This window comes from Acinonyx jubatus, chromosome A2 (assembly GCF_027475565.1).
Source record: "Acinonyx jubatus isolate Ajub_Pintada_27869175 chromosome A2, VMU_Ajub_asm_v1.0, whole genome shotgun sequence".
Lineage (NCBI taxonomy): Eukaryota > Metazoa > Chordata > Mammalia > Carnivora > Felidae > Acinonyx > Acinonyx jubatus.
In genome coordinates, this window is record NC_069383.1 from 106,126,097 (window position 1) to 106,145,291 (window position 19,195).

The 19,195-nt window shown below is 57.9% G+C and overlaps 1 protein-coding gene across 2 annotated transcripts in view; it reads left to right on the forward strand.

Annotated features, from left to right (window-relative positions):
- Positions 1 to 474: 474 nt before the first annotated feature.
- The window catches only part of GCK (glucokinase), a 41,788-nt gene continuing 23,067 nt past the window's right edge, over positions 475 to 19,195 (forward strand). The window contains exon 1 of one of the 2 annotated variants that reach the window (XM_053218791.1): positions 475 to 1,664. In XM_053218791.1, coding sequence (XP_053074766.1) covers positions 1,620 to 1,664 — 45 coding nt within the window. In that variant the 5' untranslated portion in view covers positions 475 to 1,619. The remainder of the gene's footprint in view (positions 1,665 to 19,195) is intronic. The other variant, XM_027046011.2, reaches the window with a different exon arrangement.

Here is a 19,195-nt window from a genome sequence, read left to right on the forward strand (position 1 = left end):
AATCATCCTTAGAGAAAGAAATGCATGTAACCGCTAATAAGACAAAAAAAATAAGGCAAATAACCACTAATAAGACATTAAACTTGGCAGTTTAAATGACAAGGAGATAACAGATCAGCACAAAATTATCGAGGTTTATCATCTCAAGGATGGGCCAGTGTGTAGCCAAGCTCCTAATGACTGTGGAAGGGTTAAGGGATTGGTGAGGCCATTGGGGGGCAGTGCTGTCTCACGTACCCAAATGTAAAGTGCGCACAGCATTGGACCTAGCAGTTCAGCCTCCCGGAACCACCCTGAAGAAGTATGTGCATGTGTTGACCCTGGTGCAGTACAAACACCCACATCGGGAAAAACCGAAACTGCCCAGATGATGACGGAGAGGCGCTGGTTTAAATCGTTACAGCCACACACCCATCTGGAGAGCACCACTGGCCACTCCTCCTCGCTCCCTTTGCTGGACTCCAGTGCCAGTGGCCCAGGGCTGGGTCCTGGCCCCTCTTTGCTCTGTTCCCACTGTCCCACCCCGTAGCCACCGGCCACGTGAGTCCTGGAAGTGTGCCAGTCCTAACTGAGGAACACTGCGAGTGTAAAACACACCAGACCTCGGAGGCTGAGGCCAGAAATGCCAGCTGGGTGTCACTGGTGTTGCACAGTTGGCCCCGGTGGTTAGGTGAGCGCCCTGAGCCAGCAGCAGGGGCAGCTCCAGCGCTCTGGCCTCCTGCTCCCATCCCAGGGCTGACTCCTGTGGTGGGGGTGGGGGTGGGGGTGCGTGCATCCCAGCTGAGCGCCCAGGGTCCGTGGCCTCCTTGTGGCTGGGCCCGCCGCTCAGGCCATTTCACCGTAGGCAGGGGAAGCGGTCACAGAGCTCCGTGGCCGGGCGGGTGGCCGTGCCGATGGCCACGCTGACTGCTCCCCGTCCGTCCCCTCTGCTCCTTAGGATGTGGGCTTAGAAGACCCCTCGAGCCTGCCCTGGGAACTGCACAGGTGGCCAAGTGTGGCTGGGCCGTCACCATGGTGATGGGGATGGAGGCCTGTTGCCATCGGCCCCAGTTTTCTGCATGGCAGGTCTAATGACAGGACTGTCAGCCCAGCGGAGGCCGAGGGCGCGAGCTGCTCCTGGTTGCCATGGCAGTGCGGGCCCTCTTGGGGAGCACAGAAGGCCCCGTGGGGGGACTCCCCACTCCACACCTGGTGGAGCAGGAAGTACGGGCCGAAAGCAGGTTGGGGTGTGAGGGGGACACGGTCACCTAGAGCCTAATTGCTGGAGGGCTGTCCTCCGGCCACACGAGGGGAGCGCCCCGCTGCCAAGCGTGTCTGGAGGGCACCTCAGCTCAGCACAGCCTGCAGAGGAAGCTGCCCGGCGCTGGCATCACCTCCCGCAATGGCCTGGCGGGCCTCTACAGGGAAGGCTCCGGGCTGCAGCCCCGAGGGGAAGGCTGTACAGCAATGAGAAGGAGGAAACTCTGTGCCTGATCCTTGAGCCAGAACCCGCTGAAAGGTGGCCCGCATCCTCCCTTCGGATTCTTCCCCGGCAGGCAGAGGCCTGGGGGTATTTCTGCTCCGGAAGGTGTTGGGGGGCACCGGGGGGTCCCAGCTCCCACGGGCTGGCCCCTGCACACATGCTGGACGACAGAGCCAGGATGGAGGCCACCAAGAAGGAAAAGGTAATGCACCCCTTCGGTCGGCTCTTGGGAAGTGTTGGTTGTGACCGGCACAGGCAAGCCTTGCCCGCCCCACCCCTGAGGGAGCCCAGGGCGGCCGTCTGCCCCATCCTCCCAGCAGACCAGGCCCCTCCCGCTGCATCAGGCTCCAGCCCTGTGACTCGCAAGTTAGACTGCCAAGAGGTCTGGAGGGGGGTGGGTCCGGGGACTTTAGAGTCCCAGTGGAGTCTGGGGACTCAGTGGGCAGAGCCAGCACTCAGCAGGCTCCGAGACAGGCCCTGGACACCCCGCTTCTTCACGGGAATCCCTCCAGAAGGAGCACTGTTGCTCCTGGCGAGGCGCAGGGAACAGTTACTTTTTCCAAAACGAAGAGAAATGCAGACGTCCTTGAAGCCAGCCCCGTGCCCAGGCCACGCGCGAGGAGAGAGAGCTTGTGCCAGGGCGGGGGAGCGTGCCTGCAGCCCCGAGTCGGGGGTCAGGCTGCAAGGGGGGGCTGTGGGGGGTGGGGGAGGCCGGGAGGCAGGCGATCTGGCACGGCCTCCTCCTCACATGTCTTCAGTTCTGTGACGTGACGAGGTCAGCACAAACATAGGCAGGTTCTGCTCCTGGCAGGGCTGACGACGATAGGAGAAAAACAACCAGCTGAGCCAGGGCGCCTGCAGCCGCAGGCAGTGCGGCAGGCTGAGGCCCTAACCCAGCCTGTCCACTGGGGTTCCGGCAGGAGCTTGGATGAGAAATCCTGCCCAGAGCGGAGCTGGGGGGCTGCCTGCAGAGATGGGAGGTGGTGTTTTCTGCACAAGCAGAGACACGGGGCCTGGGGCCCGGGGCCCACTCTGAGACCTGCAGGGAGCCCGTCTGTCCTCAGACTCAGGGGCCAGTCCTGGCCCTGCCTGTCTAAGCCAGGGGACACAGTTCTCCCCACATGAGGGGCTGCTGGTCCCTGAGCAGGAGCCAGGGCTGACGCCAGAGCCCCAGGCTGAGTGCAGAGGGTCACCAAAAACATGGCTTGTCAAAGTAACTAATATTTTCATGCAAATTCTAAAGAATCTAAGTTAACGCAAAAAGGTGTGAAGAACAAAATACCAACATTGTAAAGATGGCTTGTGTATCATGACTCCCCACCTGTCCCCATGTTCTTGTGGGTTCAGTTAGCCGGGTGCCAGGGATAGGGCAGGGGGCAGGGGCTGCGAGGTCCATGGCCCCTCCACGTGTCCTGGTGGAAGACCCAGCTCTTGTGGGGTGGGAGGGGGCAGGCTGGCTTTGGGGTTTTCTTAAGGGTCTGAGGTTTTGCTGTCAGGCCCCTTGGAAGTGCCCCCCCTCCCCCCACCCAAGCCCACACCTGTCCTGAAGCAGTGAGCCGCACTGTGGTGTCCCCAGCAGTCCAGCTGGGGCTGTGCCGCGCTCAGGCTCCCGGGAGGGGAGCTTTCTGCTCACAAGCAGTCCGCTCCGCTCGCCTGTGTTGACCTTTCGAAACTTCTCTATTATCATCCCTCTATAATCTGCATGAGTGTGTGGCCTCAGTACCATTGCCAGTGGCTTCCCTGCACACATGCCAGCCCAGGAACCAGTTTCTGGAGCTCCCACTGTGGCTCCGTGCCCGCAGGTGTCACCGCCCCCCCCCCACCCCGGCCTGTGGCCGCCTGGAGCACCATCATGGCAGACGCGTGCCTTTCGCTCCATTTCTTGGCGGCCACCACTTCTGTGGCCTGCCAGTGGGCCCTGGGAACCTGATCCCACACACTCCATGGGCAGCCCATTGGCAGGAAGGAGGGGCTCTCCACAGCACATGCAGGTAGCTCTGCGTGGTGGCTTCGGGGAGCACTTTTCGGGCGTCTTAGCTGGGGCATCCATAACAAGATGCCACATGCTGAGGGGTTTCTCACTGTTCTGGGGACTCCGGTCCCAGATCAGGGCACCAGCAGGGCCGGGTCCTGGGGAGGGCATCTTCCTCCACGGCCACCCACGTGCTGGAGACCCAGAGAGCTCTGTGTCTTCCTGTCATGGAGCCCCACCCTCAGGACCCCATCCAGCCCTAATCACCTCTGAAAGGCCAGCCTGCTCACACCCTCACTCTGGGGGTAGGAATTTCCGTATTCGAATCGAAAGCTCCTGATAGTCTGTAGAGCTGAGCTCCCTGAATTCAGGCCCTCCAGCTGCCAGGGCGCCTTGCCCCTCTGAGAGCTCAGAAGTAGGACGAGCGAGGCTGCCCCACTCTGGCCCTCTTGCCCTGTGTCTCTGCGTCTCCAGCAGGAGCTGAGGAGATGCCCGCCCCCACCCCCACCCCGCCCCGGGCCTCTTGGAGGCTGCAGACAGACCAGACACTCAGGACAGAAAGCTCCAGGTGACCCCCAAGCAGGTGTGCCAGGCGAGGGGCCAGTGTGTGGAGGTGACAAGACCCTGGGCAGGGGGACAAGGTTCCCTGTGGGCAGGAGGCCCCTGAGAGCCAGTGTGGGGGCCAGGGGTACGCCTGCTTGAAAGCAGGTCCCTCTCAGCCAGTAGCTGCTGGCTTCTCCCTGTTGGTATCTGGATAAGCCCTGATGGCACTGAACTCCCAGCAATTCCACCTGCCTGACAAGGACCCACTTCTCCGTTTGCTTCTGCTCCGAGGAAACTCTCTGTGTGGCCACTCTTGTTTCACATGGCTCCGCCTGCCTTGCCTTTTCAAGAGACTCAGGACTCAGCTTCATGAAAGACACTGGCAGTGCTTTGCCTTGGGGAAACGTGAGCCTTTTGCCCTAGAATTTGGATGCCTTCCCCCCTCCCCCCGACTCAGATCTTCTTTTTCACCTTTGGTAAAATGTTCATGTTTTATTTCTTGGGGGCCCAGGCTCTCCTTTCTCCAAGAGTTGAGCTCCTGGCCCAGGTTTCTCTCTGACATCTGAGGAAGCCACTCTGGCTCCTCCTTCTCTAGCTGTTGATTCCAGGGAGTCCTGAGGAGCCCCAAGGACAGGGACAGGGCTGGTGTGCTCAGGCCCGGGCCCGTGAGCAGGCTCCTCGCGGGGGCGGCCGTGGGCTCAGGCACTGGGCTGGGTGCTGTGCTGGGGGTCCCACCAGCAGTGGGAACTTTCCAGGGAATTTTGTGGTGCCCACAGCCCAGCTGCACACTGACACCAGAGGGCAGCGCTTTGGTGAAGGGCACTGGAGGCACAGAGACCTGAGAGAGAGCCTCCTGCAGCAGGAAGGTAGAGGAGGGGCCCTGCGTGCGGCACTGTGATAGAGGAACCCTCACCTGGGCCCCCACACGCCTCAGAGAACCACCCCCCCCCCCCCGAAGTCCTCCTGGACCTTCTCTTGAGCACCAACCCTTCTCATCCACATACTCATTCTCTGTGCATCTCGCTCAGCCCCACTCTGTCCCTTGGCTGCCCCGGCACCGGGCTGCACCTGTCGGGCCAGCTGGGGTGGCACCATGTTGGTTTCCCCTGACTGGAGCTCAGCCACAGGCAGGAGGAGTGTCACTGGGTTAGCAAGAGGGAAGAACCCCAACGATGGGTCCTTGCTCCCAGGTCACTGCCGGGCCGGGTCTGCTGGCTAGTCCCCCGTGGTCGAGAGATGGTTCTCCCAGCTGGTTCTACCCCTAACTGGGGCTAGGTGTGTTGCTGAGGTCACACAGGGTGGATCTTGGAGGTGTGGCTGTGGGCAACTATTCCCTCTTAAGTGGTGGCCCAGAGGTGGCCCCAGCAAGGACAGAGCCCGCAGAGGCTCCCTGGAGACTCTGGGCCTTGCTCACCGGGTCTGCCTAAGGGGACAATAGCAGCACAGCTACATAGGGTGGGTGTGGAGACTTCTCCAAGGTGTGGCCAGAGGTAAATCAGATGGGGACTTGGGGAGCCAGGAGCCCCTGTAGGAGGTGCAGTCTTTGTAGACGCAGTTGCTCTTGACACCACTGTCCGAGAAGGGAAGGGTGCATGTGTCCAGCTGTGCTGTGGCCCTGCCCAGACAGATCACTGACTGCGCCACGGGTCAGTGGCAACAGAACTGGGTTTATGTGCTTCCTGCCTATAGGGACACAGCAGGCCTGTGCTTTGTCCCAGGGCAGGAGAAGGGTGGGTGACAGTTAAACCCCCTTTGCTGCTCCGAAGGGCGGAGCTGACCTGGGCATGTGGAAGTGAAGGACCCCGTCTCCACACCCAACAATGGCCTCCTCCTCCCAGCCCTGCCTTTCTGCTGAGGGGGCTCTGGGCTCCGGGGGCCTGGCCTCTGTCTCAAACCTGCTCTTCCCATGCCATACAGGGTGTCCTTCCCCACTTAAAACCCCTCCGGGCTTCAGGCCCCCGCTCTGTAGAGTGCTAGGTAAAGTGGTTGACTCGTGGGGGCTAGCTTGTCTGAGCAGGGCCTTGGGCGCATAGCCTTTCCAGAATAGTACTGTCCGGAATAGTCCTGCTTCCACAGTGCACTTGCAAGCGGACAGATGAGGGAAGGAATCGAAACCACCCCATGACACAGTCTTTTCCAGGGGACACAGGATCCCCATCCTGTGTCCTGTCGCCCCTGCCCATGAATGACATAATTTACCCACAGACAAGCTCAGAGAGGACCCAGCACGTGACCACCGGCCTCCTGCCCCCCTCCCCCCTCCCCTCCGGATGGCCTGGAGCAGCGTCGCACAAGCTGCTGGGCCCCCGGCCCCTTCACGGAGCACAGGGTGAGAAGCCAGTCTCACCACGTACATTAGGGCAGGTGTGCCTGGGGGGGCACCAGCCCTCTCCCCGTCTCTGGCCCATGCGGCCCCCACGCTTACCTTCAGGCATGGTGTTCCTGAGCACAGCGTGAAAAACACAAGTGCATGAAGTTGCAAATAAAAAGTTAATAAAAATGAATGATGGATGCCTGTTAACATGGTGCACAGCAGGCCCACTACTGGCGGGGACTTCAGTTGGCTACAGAGAAATGCTGGGTGTTCCCCTAATGACCCCGACACACACACACACACACACACACACACAAACACACACACAATCCCATAGTCAACCACTGACTGAGGCACCCCCTGTTAATTACTTAGAAACTGTAACAACAATGTGAGCAAATGTCAGCAGGCAGGACTCGGGTTCCCAATAACCAGCTTCCGGTTCTGCCCCACGCGGAGTGTGCTAAACCCTCAGCCGCATCGTCTGGAATCCAACCTCCTGTGTGGTGAGGCCCAAGCAGCCTCCGTTCCTGGGAGCCCCCCCCCCGCCCCCTTTGCTCCCTCACAGTCCCACCTCACGCATCCTTAGGGGCCAGCAGGGTGGCAGGCCTAGGGCATGGAGTGAGCCCCTGCAGTCCCAGGACAATAAGGCAGGGTGCTTCCCCAGGCAGGGGTGGCCACCACCTTTCCACACCCACCCTTTCCCTGAAACCCCTGGGCACCATAGGGTCTGTGTGCCAATGGGGAGCTTTGCAAATGGCCTTTGGGTCCACATAGCTGGGTGTCAGCCTCACTCAACAGACACCCAGACAAACTTGATCTTTTTAGGAAACTAGCAGACCTCAGAAGACCAATAGTCAGGAGACTCACCCCGGACTCCCCTCCTAACACCTGTTCCAGGCCTGGGCCCCACCCCCTGGAAGGGTTTCCTTATATTCCTCTGTACACTTGTCTGTATATTTTAAATTCCTACCCCTCCTCCCCAAGAGAAATGCAAACATCATCAGCTTTCCCCGGACCCCACCGTCAGCTCAGGCTCCGGGTTCTCCATGGTCTCCTGGGTCTGTGGTGTGTGCCCACGGGCTAGGACAGGAACCCATGACCTGCCCAAGTCGAGAACAAGAGGAGGTGGCCACTGACCCATGTCCCAGGGAAGCTGTGGTGATCTGACCCTAACTTTCCAGCTCTCCCATCCCTGGTTCGACCTCCTACGTCTCCATGGCCCTATTCGTGTCTCTACCTCCATAGGATGCTCAGTGGCCAAGCTCCTCCTTACCTCTGGCCCCTCGTAGTGCCCTGGTACCTCCCAGGCCCTGCCGGATGGAGCCCTCCGCCCTGTCCACCCCTCTGGCCAGCTGCTGGTCATCACAGCCACCCTCCCCTGAGGGAGGTGAGCTCTTGGCCTCAGAGCGGACAGACAAGCTGCTGTGCCTCTTGACCTCCCTGGGCTTGTCTGCTTACAACCAGAGAGGAAAGAGAGCCCTCCCCACATTAGTTCCAGCTAGTTCCTCCCCCGTGCTCCCAGGCCTGCTGGGTCTCCCAGTGTCCTGGTCTTCTGGTCTCCTGAGTCTCCTAGTGTCCTGGTGTCCTGGTGTCGTGGTCTCCTGGTATCCCGTTCTCCTGAGTTTCCTGGTGTCCTGATCTCCTGGGTCTCCTGATCTCCTAGGTCTCCTGGTGTCCTGGTGTCTTGGGTCTCCTGGTGTCCTGGTCTTCTGCTCTCCTGGTCTCCTGAGTTTCCTGGTCTCCTGAGTCTCCTGGTCTCCTGTGTCCTGGTCCTGGGTCTCCTGGGTTTCCTGGCCTCCTGGGTCTCCTCTTATCCTGATCTCCTGGGTCTCCAGACTCCTGGTCTCCTAGCCTGGATCCTATGAGGTGTTTGATCAGGTAGTTACATTACTCAATTTGTACATCTCAAAGACGACTCTAGGTGTCAAGTGGAAAAGAGATTTTATGGGGCAAGGATGGAAATAGAACAGCCAGGGGTTTTGCCATGATCAAGTTGGGAGAAGATGATGGCTCAGGACAGAGGTATTGGGGTTCGGGAGAAACTGAGCCCACGCTGGGAATCCTAAGCAGAAAGGTTTAGTTTTGGGGAATTGAGTGCAGAAAGCGTTGGAAGGGTGGGGAAGGAGCAGAGCCAGGGGCTGCCGTCGCTCCCGTGTTACCATCCCAGGGCCCGGAAGCTTCTGCTGCCACTGTGGCCTTCACACTCATGAGGCTGGGTCATGCATCCAGGCCTGCAAGCACTCCTGTCTGTCAAAGCTGGAGAGCCAACTGCCACAGACCTTCCAAATATCCAGGACTGTGGCCCGTGGTGGCCGGTCACCAGGAGAAGCCTGGCTGACAGAGAGTCTGAGGAATGTAGTTCTCAGCCTTCTGGCCCTGGTGTCCAGGGGAGCAGGGGTTAGAATGCAGGCCGAGTGCAGAGAAGCCAGTCCAGCACAGAGCAAAGCGAGATGTCTGCCAGACCCTAAACAAGGTTGCAAAGGAGCTAGTTGGTGCTGTGGTTAGGGGCTCAGGGCAGGCGTCAGGACTGGTGTCACCAACCTAACAGCCAGGCCATGGAATTAGGAAGAGCACCTAGAGAGAGGCCACAGCGTTGGAGCCCCCAGCCCCAAGGAGAGCTGTCTGCTTCCTCCCCCGGATGCCAGGGCGCTCAGCAGTGGCTTGAGTGTCACCTGCAGAGGTCATTTCCTGTGGTCCGGGGAACGTGGCAGCAAACACAAAAGCTGTGGCCTGTGTCCTTGCAGGGTGTTCACGCCCTGGTGGGGGAGCCAGGTAAACAGGCCAGTCTGGCCTTCCCACACCCTACCTGTGGGAGAATGTAGTTTAAAACCCGTGTAAAAATATGTGACCACCGAATGCTGCCGCTGTTGACAGTGGGTGATGGGTACACGTGGGGCTCATTACACTACTCTCTCTACCTTTGTGCACATTTGAAACTTGAAAATCTCTATTACAAAAGGTTTTTAAAGCGCTATAACAGCAAAGAAAGAGAAAGGAAACGAGGCTTCCCCTCTGGGAGCCTGTATCGGCTCCAGAGTCCCCTTGCACAAGCGCGGATAAGCAGGGATGGCGTGAACCAGGCCCTCTACGGTGGCGGACAGCAGCAGCAGCCCCTCTGGCGGACAGCTGGGGCTGAGGTGCAGGGGACAGTAGCGGTCTCTGCTGTCCAGGCCCTGACCCGGGGACCCCGTGTCTCTGGCATGCGGTGGTCTCCTGCCATGTGTCAGTCACTGTCTCGGTACTCACTCTGGCAACTTGCAGGATTGTTTGTCCAGAATTCACTACCAGGACGGAAATCAAGTATAACACACGGGCTGGGTCCTGGCTCAGGGTGTCCTGTGTCCATCCTTCTCCCAAGAGGGTGTCAGGGTGTCATCCCTCATTTGCCGTCGGCCTGGCTGTGAGTCACTGATGCCAGGCCGGGTGCCGAACGAAGGAACAGCACTTTGTGTCTGTTTCCAGACTCAGAGGCTGAGATGGGGGTTCTGGGGATGGCGGCTTAGACAGGCATGCCGTCCACGGAGCCTGTGTGGAAGTGAGACGCAGAGCAGGAGCCGGGCGGAGCCAGGCAGCGACGTGGGCTCAGCTGGCCCGAAGCTGCAGCCTGACCCCTGGGGGCCATGGAGGGAAAGGGGCCAGCCTTTCGTACCCCTGGGGTGAGTCCTTGGATAATCTGGACATTTCCATCACTCACAGCAGCGGGGCGTGGGGGGTGCCGGGGGGAGGCACCAATGCAGTGCACGACCTTCGGACCCTTACGTGGCTCAGATGGAGCCCCTCATTTCAAGCCCACTCTATCCCAGTACAGGATGCTGGGGAGTCGGCAGGTGGATGCCTAGTGAGCACTACAGCCCCCACGTCGGTTGAGACCATAAATGGTACTCACCACCTCCCTGAGCTGTGCGGGGGACACACGCCATCCGTCTCCGCCTCCAGGCTCCCTTGTGAGCGGACGTCGTGTCCACACTGAGCTGACCCTGGGAGCCGCCTCCTCGGTAGCAGCCGTTAGACCCCACACACGTGCCCGTGCCTGCAGACATGTCTGTGTCCCTCCTTCCCACACCATTCGTGGCGCTCAGCCCTCGGTCCTGCTCCTTTGGGCCACTACTCACCCCTGCCTGTGGGCCTACGCGCGTCTTTCCCTCGGGCCGCCTCTCTCCACATAAGGTGAATAAACGGGTGCTTCATCCAAATCGCTGACCAGTGAGAGGGCTCCCCTCACCCCTGTCTTTCGGGGCCACCCCTGAGTGGTCCCGCTGCCACTCACACACAAACGCACTAACACACCAAACCGACCTGTCCATGAACCACGTGTGGGTGGGTTTCTGAGCTCCTCCAGTCCCTGCTGTGAGGCCATATGTGTGTGAGCAGAGGGAGAGGCATGGGGGCATCTGTGCAAGAGTGGAAGGTGACGGGAGGGTGTGGACCACCTGTTCCTGCAGCTGACCCGTGCCCTCTGGGCCCGCGCAGGCCTGATTCCATCTAATGACAGACTGCTGCTGGCCTGGCCTGCTCTAGTGACTCAGTGGGTCCGATGGCCCTGAGCTCCTGATAGGCAGTTCTGGCCACATGGGCACCCAGTGTCCCACAGTCGGATGCTCCATCTCTACCAGGGCCCGCTGGCACACCAGGAGCTGCTCTTCACGTGGTGTCTGGTCCTCAGCGGTGGACGGCAGGGGCTTGGTCCACAGCCCAGGGCTCTGGTCTGTGACGCTCCCCTCAGGGTCTAGCACATTCTGCATGTGTAACATCTGAGTCAAGCCTGCCAGGTCAAGTGGCGTCAGGGTCCAGACCAGACACAGAGCCCTTTCCTTCTCTGGCTCCACTTGAACTGTCAGCCTTCTGTTTTATCTGATTGATACGGTGGAACAGTATTGCTAAGTGCACGATATGTTGCCTCCAAAATCCAGAGCGGCCTCTATCAAACATGCACCTTGTCCCGTGACAAAGAAGGCACGACCACTTGTCACTTACTTTAAAGTGATTGTCTTGGCTTGTCCCAGAACACCGGGCCCCCACACACTTCACTGACGTGGCAGGTCCCTGGATCTTTCCCAGAGAGCGTGTGTCTCACCAGGACACCGTAGTTCTTTTTTTTTTCTTATTAAAAAAATTTTTTTTAACGTTTATTTACTTTTGAGAAGAGAGAGACAGAGCATTAGTGGGGGAGGAGAGAGAAAGAGGGAGACACAGTATCTGAAACAGGCTCTAGGCTCTGAGCTGTCAGCACAGAGCCCGACGCAGGGCTCCAACTCACGGACTGTGAGATCATGGCCTGAACCAAAGTCGGAGGCCCAACCTACTGAGCCACCCAGGCACCCCATGGGACACTGTAGTTCTTACCCCTTCCTGCTCTCGGTGCGTCCTGCCTGGTGTCCTGCCCACTGTCACAATGCCATGCGTCGGTTCCGTGGAGTGTCCAGACAGCCTGGGCCTCGTGGTGCCGAACTGTGATCAAGAGGGGAGAATTCACATCACTTTGGGGCAAGACTGTGAAAGTAGGCTCGCTGCTCCTGCTCTTCCTTCCTGAGGGGTATTGAAAAACCAGATGTACTAGTCCGCTCAGGCTGCCATAAAGAAATACTGTAGACACTCCTTCCCGTCAGTTCCAAAGGCTGGGGGTCTGACATGGAGGCACCAGCAGGGCCGGGTCCTGGCCACCTCGCGGTGCTGGTGGGGAGAACACGAGCTCCCACCGCTTCACGGGGCCCAGCTTCGTGACCACCTAACCCTACTCACCTCCCAACATCGTTGGGGGACAGCTTCAGTATATGAGCCCCGGGGGGTGGGGGGCACAGGCCCTAACAGCACGTTTGCCAGGCTGGTAGCTGCTTGCTGTGAACGGCACTGCTCGGCCCAGGAGTCCTGCCTCCAGCACACCAGCTGCAACCAGGCTCCCCTCTGAGTGTGTGCGGGTCGCCGTCCTCTGCCCCAGTCCCACCAGTCCTTATGGGGACCAGACTGTAGAATTTAACAGTGACAGATGTGACCCACCACCCTAAACCTCCATGTCTCTAAGAACGACAACGATTTCTGTCATTCTTCTCAGTATTGATGCTTTTCTTTTGGCTGGCAGGTGTGTCTGTGTGTGTGTGTGTGTGTGCGTGTGTGTGTAAGCGTGTGGTGTGTGGGAGTGTACGTGTGCCAGTGTATGCATGAGTGTGCATGTTCCACTCATGAGTGGATGAGTGGACTCCTGTGCATGCAGGAGTGCATTGTGAGAGTGTGCACGTGCGTGTGCATGCGTGAGCGTGCACATACATGAGTGTGCATTAATGTGCAAGTGTGTGCACACATGTGTGTGCTTGTGTGGAATTGTGCATATGTGCCAGTGTGTGGGTTAGTGTGCATGGGTCCGTGCGCAAGTGTGTGTGTGAAAGTGTGTGTGTGTGCACGTGTGTGAGTGTGTGTGCATTCAGAGGCTTGCACCTGGCCTTCCCTGTTACAAATGTGCTTCTTCTGTAGGCCAAGGAACCACTGTGTGGGTTCTGGCAGCAGCTACGTAAATCTATTCCAACTCTACATTCAGGATCCAGGGAAGGGAGCACTGGGTGGCTGGGGAACCAGCAGATCCTGTGTGAGTTGGACAGAGGCCACCTCACCCCAATGTGCTCCTAGGCTAATGGGGGAGACATGATAGCACTTTGGGACCCTAGATATCAGTGTCAACTGCCATGAAATAGTCATCAAAATATCCCAGTATCACTCTTACCCAGTGTCTTTAAGAACAGGCACACCTTGCTTTGTTAAACTTCACAGATAATTGTGTTCTTTACAGAGTGAAGGTTTGTGGCAGTTCTGTGTTGAGTAAGTCTCCTGGCACTATTTTTCCAACAGCATTTGCTCACTTCATGTCCCTGTTCCCATTCTGGTAATTCTCATATTTCAAACTCTTTTGTTGTATTTGTTGTGATGATCTGTGTTCAGTGATCTTTGATGTTAGTATCGTCATTGCTTTGGGGTGCCATGAACCACGCCCATGCAAGAAGGCAAACCTGACCACTAAATGTGTTCTGACCACTCCACTGACCAGTGTCTCTCTCCCTCTCCTCGGGGCTCCCTGTTCCCTGAGACACAACAGTATTGAAGTCAGGCCAATTTAACAACCCTACAAGGGCCTCTGCTTGCTCAAGGAAGAGTCACATATCTCTCACTTTAAATCAAAAGCTAGCGGGGCGCCTGGTGGCTCAGTCGGTTAAGCATCTGGCTCTTGATCTCGGCTCAGGTCATGATCTCACGGTTCATGAGTTTGAGCCCTGTGTCAGGCTCTGTGCTGACAGTGATGAGCCTGCTGGGGATTCTCTGTCTCCTCTCTCTGCCCCTGCCCTGCTGGCATGTGCTCACATACTCTCTCTCTTAAAATAAATAAATAAACTTTTAAAAAAGCTAGAAAGGACTCAGCCCAGCGAGAAAGGCATGTTGAGAGCTGAGACAGTCCGAAAGCTGGGCCTCCTGCACCAAACATTAGCCAAACTGAGAACACAAAGGAAGAGTTCTTGAAGGACATTGCAAGTGCTACTCCAGTGAACACACGGACCATAAGAGGGTGAAACAGTCTTGACAGTTTGAAAGGTCTGGAGAGAAGATCAGACCGGCCACAACATATACCCTTCAGCCAAAGCACAATCCAGAGCAAGGCCCTGACTCTTTGATTCTGTGAAGGCCGAGGGTGGGGGAGCTGCAGAAGAAAAGTCTGGAGCCAGCAGAGGCTGGCTGGTGGGATTAAGGGGAGAAGGTGTCTCCACGACACCCGAGTGCAGGGCGAGGCAGCAGGTGCTGACGTAGAAGCTGCCACCCATCATCCAGGAAGTCCGGCCAAGAGAATTCTCGAAGGTGGCTCCACTGACCCACAGAATCTCCGTGTAGATGGAGCAGCCTCCTTCTGGAAGGTGCCATCGTGGACTTTCATAGCCAGAGAGAAGTCAGTACCTGGCTTCAAAGGACAGACTGACCCCTGTGAGGGGCTAACGGCTGGTGACTCAAAGCTGAAGCCAGTGCTCAGTGACTGCTCTGAAGATCCCAGTGCCCTTGGGAATTATGTTAACTCTGCTCTGCCCGAAGCCTGGATAAGACAGCACATGGGGTGCCTGGGTGGCTCAGTTGTTAAGTGTCCGACTTTGGCTCAGGTCATGATCTCACAGTTGGTGAGTTCGAGCCTCACATCAGGCTCTAGGCTGACAGCTCAGAGCCTGGACCCCGCTTCAGATTCTGTCTCCTCCTCTCTCTGCCACCCCCCACTTGTGCTCAGTCTCTGCCTCTCAAAAATAAAGAAATGTAATAAGAAAAAAAAGCCAGCACATCTGCTCACAACATGGTTTACCAGATGATTTTAAGCCCACTGTTGAGCCCACAATGGCTCAGAGAAAAAAGATTCCTTTCAAAATATTACCATTCACTGACGATGTGCCTGGTCACCCAGGAGCACTCATGGATGTTTCCATGCCCTGACACGGCATCCATTCCTCAGCCCGGGTTCAAGGAGTCATTTCCACTTTCGAGTCTTATCGTTTGGAAGTACATTTCATGTGGCCACAGCTGCCATAGGTGGTGATCCCTCTGATGGATCTGGGCAAAGTCAACTGAAAGCCTCTGGAAAAGATTCACCGTTCTGGATGCCATTAGGAACTTCCGTGATTTGTGGCAAGAGGTCAAAACCTCAGCATGAACAGGAGTGTGGAAGGAGTTGATTCCAGCCTGAGGGAGGGCTCTGAGGGGTTCAGGGCTTCGGGGAGGAAGTCACTGCAGGGTGGCAGGAGCAGCAGGAGAACCGGCATCGGAAGTGGAGCCTGAGGGTGGACCTGAACTGCTGCATCTCGTGGTTACTGGACGTGGGGTCCATTCCTGGTGGAGATGCCCTGACGATTGTGGGAACGACAACAGAGGACCCAGGATATCACGTGGACTTCGTGGAGGGGGCTGCGGCAGGGTCTGAGCAGTTTTGAAAGAAGTTCTGTGGGTAAAACGCTGTCAAACGGCACCACACACCAAAGAGAAAACTTTGGTGAGAGGAAGAGACCATCGGTGCAGCGAACTTCCCTGTTGTCTTATTCTGAGCAGTAGTCACGGCCACCCCGGCCTTCAGCTGCCACCACCCTGATCTGTCGGCAGCCGCCAGCCTCGGGCAGACTCCCCGCCAGCAAAAAGATGACGACTCACCGGAAGCTCGGAGGATGGTTAGCACATTTTAGTGATAAAGTGCTTTTAAATTAAGGTGTGAATGCTGTTTTGTAAGACATAATGCTGATGCACGCAGAATAGACCACAGTGTAGTTTCAACACGACTTTTGTGCACACTAGGAAACCAAAACGCTTGTCTGGCTCACTTTATCGTGGTGCTCTGGAACCGAGCCTACAGCACCTCTGACATACGCTGGCAAAGAGCCACGGATCCCTATCACGTGCACCTGCTGTGGCGTCACAGGCTCCGTCCTCATGGGCACTCAGTTCCCCTTCAGTCGGCGAGTTCTGGACCTGGGAACTCACTTGCCCAGGTTTGGAAGCTATGCCTTTCTGTTGGGACTCTCCACCGGGGTGGCCGACCTCAGCCTTGTGCTCATCCTTTCTTGACCCTAAGGATACAACACCCTGTTAGCTTTCTCCTCAGAGCCCTGTAGACTAAGCCCCCGGGCAGTGAGTCTTACCTTGTTGCCCAGCACCGTGATTATGTGCATTTTACTTCTGGTCTCTGCCATTAAGGGATCTGTCACCCCCCACTGCCACTGGCTGGGCATCCAGCCCTGGTCGAGGGAGGACAGCTCCCAGTGAGCCTCTCGGCTGGCGTCCCCGCACCGGCATGTCTCCTACTGCCTTGGCAAATAGACTGTCCTCCCTGCCCTCCCAAGAGCATGGCCAGCATGTGGGTTTTTAATCTCATGGAGCAGAACAGTGGTGATGGACCCATTTCTCCTCTTCTGACCACTTCCTCCACAATCTTCAATATAAACTCAAGCACTTAAAGTGAGTATTGCTTTTCTCAAACTTCCAAGAACTACCCTCAGCAATGTACTGAGCCGTCTCTCATGACCCTTGCCAGGGTGCTAAGTCCTGCACCACTGAGAACACCCGTGTCAGCACAGTCTCTCTCTCCTCCTGCGCAGTGTGCCTCCCTTGACCCTGTACCTGCCGGTACATGTCAGCGGGGCTCACAGCTCCTCGGGCATATTTCCTTCCCCTCCTCTCCTTGGTGGGTCCACTGCCTCCCCAGCTGGGCCACCCTGACATGTGGCCCTCGGTGTGGCCAGGAGGCGAGGCTAAAGCAGTTTCTGATGAGGGCTCGCCTTTCTCTTTGAGACTTCTGCTTGGTCTTCACGTGAGAGAGTCTCCTTCTACAACAAAGCTGTTCTGTGAGCCCAGAGGGCTCCTGGCAATCCTCACACCATCTAATCACACACTGAGAAGACCAGTCACGTGTCCCTCTCCTCAACTCCTTGCTCGATGCCACGTTGACACACCTGAGATGAGCCACGGAGTATCAGCACCATGCGAATCAGAAGATGCCGCCACCTGCCGGCACCCGGCTGCACCCTGCAGCCTCCTCTGGGCCCTACAGTGCGTGCAGCACCTGCCCTCCAGCTCCGCCCACCTTTGGCTGCAGGAGACCAATGCTGCCGGGCAACCTCTTCCTCTGATGCTTCCTTTTAAATCCAGAGCCCCGAGCCAGCCGCTTCTTCTGTTTGGTGATCGTACCACCTCTCAGCGGCCACTCAGGTGCACTGACCCCTCCCCCAGAGCCTTGGTCCCAGACCATGTGGGTGGTGGCTCCCTTGGGCAGCAGGGGTGGGTGGGGGCCTTCGATGAAGCTTCTGAGAGCACGCTCAGAGGGTAAGACTGGGTGGATGCAGATTCGGGTCTGATCCCGCTAGGAGCTCTGGAGCGTGAACAGCGTCATGAGTTCCTCCATCATCCCTCCGGAGGGACAGATGCGGTACCCCTGTAGCAGTCCGCCGCTGGCCGGGGTCCGGCATGTGGAGGCGAGGGCGGCCAGGCTTAGCAGACGAAAGTTCAGAACGCCCAGTTAAATTTGAATTTCAGATAAACCACTAACGAAATGTGAATAAATGTCCCCAGTCTGCCAGTCCTAGGCGTGCACGATGTCGCCGGTATTTCCGGGTGGGGTGACTTCACAGATGGATGGGGATCTCGGCAGGCCCCACACAGTGTATTACAGACAGGACAGGTCTGCAGCAGCTCCACACAAACAGCCACAGTTGAGAGCTGAGGGTTAAGGAAGTAGGTACTTCGTGCTTTACACGCTTGCTACTGTGCAGAACTCCTAGGTGGACTGTTACACAGACAGAGTTTTAGTGACATTTGGAGATTTAGATGGAGTTTTCAGGTGGGCATCCTTTTTTCCAATTAAAACAAGTGGTGTAGGCTCCTTATGTTGGGAGTCAGGTCCCCAACACGTTTCCAAGGCTGCTGCACAGGTCACGAGTGCAATTCAAGCACCGTAATCAGGACGCTCCGTGGGGAGCGGCGTCCTCCCGAGTTTGGCCAGTGGAGCAGTTACTCCCGGAGCAAGTCAGAGGGGTGAAGACAGCGTTTCCCTCGATCCTTCCAGACATAGTGCACCCCACCCCCCATGTCTGCAGCTGGCAGGGCCAGAGCGAGGGGGCAGTGTGCGGGGAGCCCCAGCCACAGCCACGGGCTCTCAGACATGGCCCAGGCAGGTCAGAGGGTCAGGTCTCAGGAAGGCCGATCTGCTCACCCTCTCTGCTCAGGTCAGTTTTCCCAGAAAGCCATAACCTGGAAGGGAGTCCAGTCCAGCTCCTGCCTCGACTCCCTGGGCCTTTCTTGAGCCTGCCGTGTTGAAAGTAACTACGGGTTTGAGCCCCACGCCTTGCTTCCCACATGCGGCCGGTGTAAACACTGAGAGTCCTTCAGGCCGCACCAGCCAACACTGAACTTGTCTGCAGGGTTCAGAATCTCATATAATGAATAGTCTGGAGTAGGTGGTTCGCAGCCCAGCACAGTGCCGGCCAGACGCCAGGCTCTGGGTCAGCTCCACTGACTATCTTGGCCTGCAGGCCACAGCGCCTCGGTCCAACACGCCCAGAGATGCTCCAAAAACAAGAAGGGCAGGACTTCTGCCCGTGTATCGTCCCCCGAGGCCTCTCTCTGCACACCTCTGGACGTCTCACAAAGGTGGGTGTGTAACAGAAGGCTGGTCCGTCCCCCAGCACCGGGTGCATTGCCAGCGGGCCCTTGGGCGAAACAGAGGCTCCCTGGACAAGAAGAAGGGGGCTGGGCGGTGGTGGCCGGAAAGAGCGTGAGCCCCCACCCCTGGGAGCGTGGGCAGCCCCACTCACAGCCCAGGAGAGGCCCACCCTTCTGGCCCGAGCCAGGGCCCATGACCTGGTTGCAGAGATGGCTCCCAGGCCACTCTGGCCTCTGACTGTGGGGTAGCTGCTGAGCCGTGTGAACCTGTGAAGGGCTGGGGTGTCCCCTGGTGCTGGGGCCCACGATGGATGGGGTCTCGCTGTCCTTTCAGCGGCTTCTCATAGCGATGCTGTCCAAGTGACGTGTGGCTGTGAGCCGGAGAAAGAGGAGCGGGACGTGGCAGGAGCCGTGCCTAGTGAGCCAGGGCCTCCTCGCCCCCGGGGACGAGGACGGCTCTGACTCGGGCAGAGCTGGCCAGGGCAGGGAGACTCAGCTGTCGTCCAGGCGACGACAGTCCTGCGTAACGCTGGGCTGCCTCTGCGCAGGTCTGGGTGGGGAGCATCGCCGGCTTCACAGGCACACAGACAAACCCACGAGGACATGTGCTTGCCTGAGCCCTGGGGAAGCTGGGACCATGAGGCGCAGGTCCCAGGCCCTCCCGGGGAGAGCCCTGCCGTGCAGGCAGGCAGGCAGGCTGTCTCTAGGGCCCTGTATCTCCCCTCCTCTGGCTGCACCCCTGCTC